The sequence below is a fragment of the Balaenoptera ricei genome, chromosome 2, assembly GCF_028023285.1.
Source record: "Balaenoptera ricei isolate mBalRic1 chromosome 2, mBalRic1.hap2, whole genome shotgun sequence".
Taxonomy (NCBI): Eukaryota; Metazoa; Chordata; class Mammalia; order Artiodactyla; family Balaenopteridae; genus Balaenoptera; species Balaenoptera ricei.
This window is the reverse complement of record NC_082640.1, coordinates 153573576-153585024: the sequence shown is the minus strand read 5'-3', so window position 1 is coordinate 153585024 and position 11449 is coordinate 153573576. Positions and strand designations below refer to the sequence as shown.

Here is an 11449-nt window from a genome sequence, read left to right as displayed (position 1 = left end):
GACAGGGCCCAGAGGATATTCAGTCTCAGAATAAATATCATCTGAGTTTCTGAGTGGATGATAGGGTTCCTATTTCCTTAAGAATGGTAACTTCCATGTGGGACCACGTGTTGGTGTCAGGGAGACCACAGCATCCACTCCCATAGGATGTGTATCAGGCAGTTTTCCCAGAAGCAGTGTTGAGGGCTGGATGCATAAGTGGAGTGTTTACTGGCGTCAAGCTCTGGTGATAACTGTCCACGTATAACTGGCTCAGCTTGCAGGCAAGGGCAGCCTGTACATGTGCAGGATCAAAGGGTTTCCTTTTATTTTTGCCTCAGACACTCCCTTTCCCGTCTTTTACCCTGAATGCCCTCTTTTGGATGGACAAATTCTTCCTCTAGTTGTATGAGTACCATTGGCTATTTCTTCATTCAGCGTATTTGTTGCGTGATCGCTTGCCATTTTCTGTTCTTCCTAACTCAGGGCCAGGGAACATTTCTGTATAAATCTGATTCATCTCTTCCATGTTGGTGTTACTAATTCTGATGTCTTGATGAAACTCTTCGTTTCTCACTTCTATTTTTTTTCGAGGCTACTGGTATCTTAAAAAGTGAAGAAATAGCAAAAGAGGGAAATAAAAATCATGGTATATTTTAAATATTTACCTTTAAAATATTAATGCTTTTTAACGTGCACAGAGTATTAAGCCATACTTATAACTTTACGTGGAGATGATGTCATAGTTCTGAGTCTGAGGCACTTTGTTGAAGTGAGGTCCATGACCAATTAACCCTCTGTCCTTGTTCCTCATGAGATGTGCCAACTTGCCCATGCCTGCATGGGGTCCTCTCTACTGCATGTCCTAAGCATGATATGAAGTTTTCATGCCAGGTTCTGTCTCTGGCTCCCTGGTGAGTGCTATACAAGGCCAATTCTGTTGGTCAGTTTAGTAATGAGTACCTACTATTTCCTGGGGCTACAGAGGTGAACAGTCTCTGCCATCAAGTGGAGGAGGGGTGATGTAAGCAGATAATTTCAGTGGGATGCAGAGATAAGTGGAAGCACAGATAAGAGGCACTAAATCCAGTTTGGGGATTTAGGGAAGGGTTCCCGGAGGATTTAATGTCCAAGGTTAATCTTGGAAGATTAGCCAGCCTGAGCAAAGGCACTGAGGCATAAAATGACATGCTTTGAAGGGGTAACTGCAAATGGTCTGGTGTTAAGTGAGGGGGGAAAGTGAAGGCGGATGAGAGAGGGGCTAGATCACAGAGGACTTTAAAGACCCTAACTGGGGGCTTGGACTTAATTTGTTGCAGCAGTTTTCTGATGAGGAGTTTTAGCACAGAGAGATTTATGCTCTGGATTGATCACTTTGGTAGCAGTGTGAAGGACAGACTCAGGCAGGGCAATTCTGGAGGCATACAGATTAAGATGGTAGCAGTGGGACTAGAAAAGAGAGGGTTAATTTAGGAACTATTAGTAGAGTTGACAGAACTTGGTGACTAACTGGATGTGGGAAGTGAGAAGAAAGAGTGACTCAGAGGTTTCTGGTTTGGGAAACTGGGTAAATGGTGGTGCCATTAACCAAGAAACAAAACACAGGCAGAGGAACAGGTGTAGGAGGCAGGAAGGATGAGTTCCTTGTTTGCAGGAGCCCTTGTCTAGCATGGTGCCTTGTATTCAATAGGTGTTTAGTAAATAAGAGGCTTTTTCCTTAAACCTTCAGTGGCTTCCCATGCTCTTAGGCTATTTGACATATATCACATATATCATAGGGGTGTGTGTGTGTGTGTGTGTGTTTAGTGTACACCCAAGAGCCTATACATGTGTGAGCATGATCTGGCTGCATCCTGTCTTCAGTTCTCTCCAGCTGTATCTCAGAACCCTCCCCTCTCCCTCATCATGCTTCTGTCTCCTTTCTGGTGTTGTATTCTTTAAGCCCTTTCCTCTGTCTGAAATGCTCTTCTCTCAGTTCTTAACATGCGGGGCTTATTTTCATTCTTCGGATCTAACTTCAAATGTCACCTGTTTAGAGAACCCTTTCCTCAATCCCCGGACAAGTGATTGTCTCTCAGCTCTAAATCCACCATTGCATTTTACATTGTGGTGCTGGGGCTGGAACTCAGCTAACGACATTTCTTTTTTCTTTTTTGCCAGCTGGCTTCCTGTTAGGTTCAACAATAGGCTGCATTAGACTACAGGGAACTCGGAAAGCAGAGGGAGCGAAGAAGGGACTTGTGTTTGTTCCTGACTGCTTCTTGATTCTCTGTCACCCTGGTAATGGCAACTTGTTCTAGCCTTTTTTTCCCCTCACTCTCAGAATTAGCATCTGGGCAGTGCCCTTTCCTTGGAGGGTTGAGTCCTAGCTCCAAGAGGTCTGACTTCTGAGCTTCCAGATTCTGATAATTCTAACCTCTTCCTCCCATCTCCCAGCCCTAGTTGTGGTATCTGCTTCCTATAGTTATTATCTCCGACATCTCCATGTTTCTTTTGTGCTTTTCCAGATCTCCAACACAGATTTAACTTATTGTTACACTAAAGTCTCTTAGTGTAATTTCTGCCTTTCTTAATGGCTGGATCTTACACAACTGAATATGATTTAGGCCTCCATCCAGTTACTCTCTAATAGGATTTTCTTCATAGACTTTTCATAATCTGTATTTCAAAAAAAACTTTTTTTTTTTGCTTTCTCATAATCTGTCTCCTCTTGGATATGAGTCTTTGTCTCATTCATCACTGTATCCTCAGAGCCTAGCATGGAGCCTTGCATACTGTAGGAACTTATTATATGCTTGTTAAATAAATTATTGAATTATTACAAAAGACTACAGGAGACATATTGCTAACTGACCATACAAAATGGCCAGAATTGAGCAACTTTTTAATCTCTTGGTTCTAGGCCAAGTTATAAATGAACTCTATAATGATGTAACTCTGTTATAGACAGTTGAGCTCAACACTTCTTATAAGCCTGTTAGAATACAATGTATTATTTAACATAGATCCATCATCATTGGGATAATAAGATACATAATTTATTTGCTTTGAATTCTGTACGTACATAAATCCCCACTTTCTATAATTAGGAATGATAATGACTTACCTATTAGGGTTTCATGAAGATCAAGAGTTGGTTATGGGTTAGATCCACAAAGTTTTTTTGGTTAGCAAATAATTTAAAAAATAAAAGCCATCCAATGAATCCACTTGCTGTAACATGCAACATCACTTAATAGCGTTTACTTGGTAAATGTAATCTGCTTATATTCTTTTTTTCATTGTGTGTTACATGATTTGAAACAACCAAAGCACAGAACCAAAAAAGCAGGTTAAAAAGGAACTGCTTACAAGGATTTACCATAGCACAGGGAATTATATTCAATATCTTGTAATAACCTATAATGAAATATAATCTGCAAAAACCCACACCTGATTCACTATGCTGTACACCTGAAACTAATGCAATATTGTAAATCAACTATACTTCAATAAAATAAAAACTACAATGTCTAAGATGAGAACTGCACTCGATAGGATTAATGGTAGATTAGACATTGCAGAAGAAAAGAGTAGTGAACTTAAAGCATAGCAATAGAGCCCATCCAAAATGAAACACACAATGAGAAAAAGAGTCCCCCAAATTAACAGCATCTGTGAGCTGTGGGACAATTTCAAGTGCCCTCATGTGCAGATAACTGGAGTATCTGAAAGAGAGAAGAGAGTGGGGCGAACAGAAAAAGTATTTAAAGAAATAATTGAAAACTTTACAAACTTGATGAAAATTATAAATCCATAGATCCAAGAAGCTCAATAAACCTCAAGCTCAATAAACTGCACCAAGACACATCATAATCAAACTGATCAAAAACAATGACAAAGAAAAAAGTCTTAAGAGCAGCCAGAGAAAAAATATATGCTATGTACAGAGGAACAAAGATAAGGATGACAGCAGAATTCTCATTGGAAACAATGCAAGCAAGAAGAGAGGCATCTTTAAAGTAATGAAAGGAAAACACTATAAACCTAGAGTTCTATACCCAGCAAAAATCTCTCTCAAAAACAAAAGCAAAACAAATACTTTTTCAGACATGCAAAAGCTAAAAGAATATATCACCAGCAGACCCACACAACAATTTTAAAGGAACTCCTTCAGGCAACAGAAAAATGATACCAGATGGAAATGTGGATCCACACCAAAGAATGAAGAACACCAGAAATGGTAACTACATAAATAAATATACACAATTCTTTCTGAAAAGTCAAGCTCTGAAGGGAACGAGAAAGACTGGGTAATTGCTATGGGTAGGCAGGGGGCTAAGGGAGGTTTTCATTTTTGTTTTTAGGACATCGGAGAATTTTAAGGATGTATAAAGCTGATGGGAAAGCATGTAAGCAGGGAGAGGTGACACTATAGGTTAGATAGAGCAGAGTATAGGGCTTGGGCAGAAAGGTGGGTCCTTGACACAAGAGGGTCAAGCACTTCTCTGTGACCTACAGAAGGGGCTGGGTGTCTGGGCAGGGAGTCTGTCAATTTAGTGGGGGTGGCAGTCTTGCTGTAGACTTGGGTGGATAAGTATGTACTGCTTGTATAATCATAAGAAAAAACAAACAAACATGAGAAAAAGGAACTGCTTAACTTCCACACAGCTATAAGCAAGAATCTAAAAACACCTTATAATCTTTTATTTAAATATCAACTACTAAGACAAAGAATTGTAATACATCATACATGCATAATTTTAAAATAATTTTGGTCAAATAATGCAAATAGATTACATGACATTGACTTTCACTGTGCCAAGTAGAACCATTTTATTGACCCTTAAGTTTTAAATTAAATTTCCCTTGAATCTACCTCAAATGTGTTCATATATTTTTTTCCTTTTCTAATTCAGAAAGAAAAATGTTCCTTTTCTTCTCCAGCCTAACTGGGCCATCAGTGTCCTTTAATCCAGCCTTTCCTTCCTCTTCTCCTTTCCCCATCTGGAACCTTACTCTCAAATTTTTAATATGCCCACTACTATTGTTTTTCAAACAAAAGTCTTTTCTTCATCTTGTTATCGGTTCAAGCTACCATCCTGTGTCTATCTTTCTTTCCTCATGCCCAAGTTCCAAATATTTCATAGTCACAGTTTCTATTTTGCTATCTGGCTTTTGCCTTCAACCCATTATTGAAATTGCACTCTTGCAGCTCACAAATGATTGCCTGATCAATACATTCTTTCGAGCCCTCATTCTTGACATTTATTTTTGACAATTGATTATCTTTCCTTCTTGAAACTCCTCCCTCGTTCTGGGACACTGCAGTACCCTGTTTTTTCTCTTCTACAAACTGCTCTTCCTTTCATTACATCCATGGCTTTTTCCTCCAACACTCCAAAATAAGGTGCTCCCCAAGGCTCTGTCCTCTTTTCTTGGCAAGTCCTTCCTTAATAATCTTTCCTATCTACCCTTACATTTCAAATACTACCTTCATGTGAAGGATCCCCAAGGTTATATTCAGCCAGTATCTCTTCTGTGAACTCCTAACCTATATTTTCAAATGCCAACAGGACATGGCTACCTTAGGGCCCCTCTGACATCTCAAACACATGTGCAAACTTACCAGCTCCTCCACAAAATCCATGTTTCTTTCTTTTTGTTACTTGTTGAACATGTTCTCAGTCAGCCAAGACTGAAGACTTTGAATCATCTCTTATTCGTCTAACTTTCCTTCCAACACTTGTAATCAGTCATAAAATTCTTTCCATTTTTTATGTCCAGAGGCACACTCAGATGTCATGACCTTCCTATCACCATTACCCCTCTAACATTATGGTTAAGGCTGTCATCACCCCTCACCTGCACAATAATGATCACTTCTTAATTGGTGTCTCTCTTCAGTTTTTCCCCAATCCAGTCTATCCTATTCAATGCTGCCAGAGCATTTTTTTTTTTTTCCAAAAAATGATCCTAATACTTCCCTGATCAAGAATCTCTAATGGTTTAATTGTCTCTAGAATAAATCTAGACTCCTTACCCTGGTATTCAAGAAGTTCATAGTTTGGGCCTCAAACATGTACTTTTTTGGTCTTACAAATATATCAATTTTTTGTTTCTACGGCTTGGTGTTTGGGAATATGGACTCTGAAGCCAGATTGTTAAGTTTGAATCCTGGCTCCTCCTTTTATTAGCTGTGTCACCCTGGACAAGTTTCTTAACCTCTCTGTGCCTCAGTTTCCTCATCTATAATAGGAATAATAACACTTACAGGGTTGTTGTGAAAATTAAACATATGAAAAGTGCTTAGAAAAGTGCCTGGTAAGCTCTGTATAATGTTTCATGGAACAAATATTTACTTTTGCCTATCCATATGCACATATGCCAGGAACTCCAAGGATTTGGGGATAATATCAGTAAACAAAACAAACAAAAATCATTGCCCTTGTGGATCTTAAATTCTACAATAAAAATAACAATTATTATTAATTGTACATTGTTTCTGGAATACCCTTCTTCCTGCATTATCATCTTTAAAATTCTACCTTGACTTCAAGACCCACTAAAATTTCTTACCCCTTGAAATCTTACCTTGTAGAAGGTTCTCATTTGAACTCCTCCAACTCTTTAAATCTGAATTACAGCATTTATCACATTTTACACATTCTACCATGTTATTATCAAATATCAAACATATCAAATATTATGCTTACTTGCACATGTTTTTTTAATCTTCCTTGATGGACTGTAATGTTAGCAATTATCCCTATTCATTCTTGTAAATAGTATAGCATGATGTACCTTGTACTCAAGCACACAGTATATGCTTGATAAATATTTCTTGGATGAATGTAGGTAAAGAACTCTTTGCATGAGCTTTCATTTGACCTCTATTAATTAACTTTATCTTCTTTAATTGAAAATATAAACTAAATTTAAAATATAGAACATTTTATTTTCAACTTTGGAAATATCAAGTGTAAGTATCAAATATTTATTGTTTACAAATTGGCTTTTTTCATTACCATCATTTGGCACCTTGTCTACTAGTAGGCTAATTTTTGTTGTTTGCTTTACTAAGTATACTCTATAGCATATTTAATGTCCCCCATTACCACTGCTTGGAAAGTGCCCCTAAGTTTTTATTAAAGAAGCCATTGTGGATAGCATATATTTCAACTGTATTTTCTATAGTCAGTACAGATTTTTCCCATTTTTCACTTCAAAACATGATAAAAAAAATGTCCAGGTACTCACCTGCAATTTTATGGTTCATTACTTATTTTCCCCCTCTATTCCAAGGAACTGTAGATGTTTGAAATTTGTTTTTATGACATCTGAAATAAAAATATAGTTTTTTTCTAAATTATCAACTATCTTTCCTCTAAATTTGCTTGCTATTCTCCAGCTATGACTGGAAAGACCAGACCAACTACACGTTCTCTCCTACTTTCTAATCTGTATTTGCACAATGCTACAGTAAAATATAGATTACTCTATATTTTTAAAAATCTCCTTTATACCACTTAACCTTGCTAAGCCATCTTAACTATTCCTTTTATCCAGGCAGAACCCCATCAGAATGGCATAACAATCTTCTCTTTTTTTAATAACAAGGCCAACACACACTGGATTTTAAATAATGATCAAGGATTTTTTTTTATTCATTAAGTTTCAGTATCATTACAGAAAATGTTATGGTACAGAGTTGTTTAACATTGTTTTTTCTTTGCTCTTGATTTCCACATGAATGCTGGTAACACTAATATCTGTACAAGATCAGTCTTTGATTTTATTTTTTGTTCTGTACAATTTTAAATGTATTGGTTAAAAAGGCTGTCAGCACTTAAGGAAGCATTTTTTCCCCCCAGTTTGTTTGTTCAAATAAAAGGTATCCAGTTACTGCCCAAGAGTACTGTGCCATGAGGCTACTGGGATGCGAAGCCCCCCCACCCCCGAACGCTCTGCGGGGATGGTTCTCCTTGAGGCAGGGCAGGGCCGCCACCCAGTCACTCTTTATTTGGCACTGTGCACATAAACACGAGATACATGATAAAGAACAAGCAAAAGCTCTCTGTAAAGCGGTTATGAAGCATACTAAGAAGGGAAATCCAAGTGTTGCCTACGCTAGTATAAATAAGCAGACAGCCTTGATTTAAGAGCATAAGTAGTTGTATTTTAAAGATGAGAAAAACACAAGTTCTGCAGGCACCTACTGCTGTCTACTAAAAGCTATCGCTATCAGACCTAGCATTGAACACACAAAGCAATTTGCAAGAAAGGAAAAATTTGCTTTGATATAATCAGAATAGAGTTGTTTGTTAAGATTTTTAGGTGTTTTTTTCTTTAAAAGGTATTTAAATTCTTTTGAAATATAGTTCAAGATGTTGACCATACAGATCAACTTTTATCCAAATCAGAAAAACTAGCTGTGCCGTTGCATATTACAGGATACAGTCAATGATATGTAGACATGCATCAGAGCTTTCTCCTGCTGGTGACCATCATAGCCGCCCGATGACCATGACGTCCACCACCTCGCCCTTGTGGAGCTCCACGTACTGCTCTGTCTTTGGAGGAAGCATCAATAATCCGTTGGCGCTGCGCATGCTCATCAGACGGCTGCTCATCTGATTACCTGGGAGGAAATACTCTCATTACAGTGGCAGCAGCGACACGGTGTATGCATGCGCAGCCCTTGCAGTTCTTTTCAGAATAAAAACTGATGAACAGAAACACAGGTCTTCAAGAGGAAGAGAGATGATCAGACTTCCCAGTACCTTTTTCAGGTGACCTTGCTACTGTATCCTACTACCTTCTCACTGAACTTTAAAAATAAACATTACAAATTATTGCTTAAAAGAACAAAACCAAAATTTTACAGCATTGTGGAAAATGCCATAGAATTTCTCAGTTCAGGCTAAAATGTGACGTGTGTCTGAAAAGAGAGGCTTTTAAACCCTATTAAAATAATAATGATAATAACAGCAGTGGCTACCATTTCTTTAGTATTTACTAAGTACCAGACAAGGTGGTAGACCTTTTACTCAACTACCTTATTTAATTCTCAACGACTCAAAAGAGGTTAGATAACTTGCCTAGGGTTCTACTAATTAGTTGGTGGCCAATTTGAATGCAAGTCTGATGGCAAAGCCCATCAGAGACCTACTCACTGTGCTAGCTGATGTTTGCACTTGATAGGACATTTGTTTAATTTTTTCTGGAATCCCATCAAAAGTCAGGTAAAATATGACTAGAGAAGTTGGGGATAAAAGTTTAAATTCTACAGCAGGTAACTTCAGAACTGTGAATTATCAACGTTGATTTCTCAGTCCTTAAATCTTACCAATATCTAGTGTATAGTAAAGGCTACAGAGAATCACACTCTAATTGGGCTTTAATCTCACATTGATGGGTGGCATAGCCACAGTCCCCTCCTTTTCCTACAATCGAAGTTATGCTCAGAACTTACTGGTTGAACAAACAGATAAAAATCTTCTGTAATTTTAGATTTGTATTTCAAATGTTTATCTAGAAAATATGGCTCCATGGAATAACAAAACCTTTATTAATTTTTTTCTTTTACTCTTGTCCTGTTATGCTACACTGTTTTAGGAATAGGTTAACATCTAATCTTTCAAAAGGGAAAATGTACAATAATTACAAAATTAGGTATACTCAAGGAAGGAGGTTATACATAAATTTGTGTTTTAACAGGATGGGTGTATAGAGATACCTGCAGGTGTGAATGACTAACCTGTACTCTGTGCCCAAGGTAGTGGTTCTTGGTGATGCCAAGTCAGTATACACCGATGGTATTCTGGGCGAGGATCCAGTTTTACATCACATGATAACTACAGAAAAACGAGGAAAAGAAAACAAACTTGATCACCTCATCATCTCTTAAAACTACAGGATGATGGCAGTTGTGCAAAGAGTGCAATGGACATGGAAATATCTCGGCATTCTGCTGTCTCCACCACTGCCACCTTATGTTCTTAATACAGGAAGTCCAGAGGTTGTGTTGCTCTGGTGAAAAGAGAAAAGAAGGCTAAGAAGTTGGTATCCGCAGTAGGAAAAAGGGCAGATGAAAAATATAAAGTCTGTTTTTGAATTCTAATTTTACCTCTGACCTATGAATTAAGAAATCAAAGCAGATGTTTTAACATTGAAAATAAAGGAGGTAAACCTACACAAACATACAAGCTCAACATCCATTTATCTGTGTGTCATCCAACTGTCCATCCATCCATCCATCCAGTAAAGATTTACTGAGGTGCTAATTCAGCTACTCATTCATACACTTATCTTTAATATGAAAGGGGTACTTTCTTTTTTAAAATTTTTATTGGAGTATAGTTGATTGACAATGTTGTATTGGTTTTAGGTGTACAGTAAAGTGAATCAGGTATACATATACATATATCCACTCTTTTTTAGATTCTTTTCCCATATAGGCCATTACAGAGTACTGAGTAGAGTTCCCTGTGCTATAGAGTAGGTCCTTATTAGTTACCTATTTTACAGTAGTGTGTATAGGTCAATCCCAATCTTCCAATTTATCCTTCCCCACCTCCCCCCTTACCCCCAGGTAACCCTAAGTTTGTTTTCTACATCTGTAACTCTATTTCTGTTTTCTAGATAAGTTCATTTGTACCCTTTTTTAAGATTCCACATATAAGTGATATCATATATTTGTCTTTGTCTGACTTACTTCACTCAGTATGACGATCTCTAGGTCCATCCATGTTGCTGCAAATGGCATGATTTCATTCTTTTTTATGGCTGAGTAATATTCCATTGTATATATGTACCACATCTTCTTTATCCATTCCTCTGTTGATGGACATTTATGTTGCTTCCATGTCCTGGCTATTGTAAATAGTGCTGAAATGAACATTGTGGTGCACGTATCTTTTCAAATTATGGTTTTCTCTGGATATATGCCCAGGAGTGGGATTGCTGGATCATATGGTAGCTCTATTTTCAGTTTTTTAGGGAATCTCCATACAGTTCTCCATAGTGGCTGTACCAGTTTACATTCCCACCAACAGTGTAGGAGGGTTCCCTTTTCTCCACTCCCTCTCCAGCAGTTATTGTTGGTAGATTTTTTGATGATGGCCATTCTGACTATCTCATTGTAGTTTTGATTTGCGCTTCTCTAATAATTAGTGATATTGAGCATCTTTTCATGTGCCCCCTGGCCATCTATATGTCTTCATTGGAGAAATGTCTATTTAGCTCCTCTGCCTATTTTTTGATTGAGTTGTTTGTTTTTTTGATATTGAGTTGCATGAGATATTTGTATATTTTAGAGATTAATCAAAAGGGATAGTTACTTTCTTTTCTCTTGATTATTCCCCCTAGTGTCCCAATACTGATAAACAATCTCATTAAAGCAAATAAAAGTAGTCTCATAAAAGTTATACCACTTTGGTTTGGTCACATCACTGGCACTAAAAGAATTCCTCTGAATGAGTCTTTGCTA

The 11449-nt window shown here is 37.6% G+C and overlaps 1 protein-coding gene across 4 annotated transcripts in view; it reads right to left on the bottom strand.

The window, feature by feature from the left end:
• Window positions 1–7637: 7637 nt before the first annotated feature.
• GPHN (gephyrin) overlaps window positions 7638–11449 on the bottom strand; it is a 626292-nt gene continuing 622480 nt past the window's right edge. For all 4 annotated transcript variants that reach the window (XM_059914468.1, XM_059914469.1, XM_059914466.1 and 1 more), the window contains 2 exons: window positions 9719–9815; window positions 7638–8599 (listed from right to left, as the gene is read on the bottom strand). In XM_059914468.1, the coding sequence (XP_059770451.1) occupies window positions 8466–8599; window positions 9719–9815 (231 nt within the window). In that variant the 3' untranslated portion in view covers window positions 7638–8465. The remainder of the gene's footprint in view (window positions 8600–9718; window positions 9816–11449) is intronic.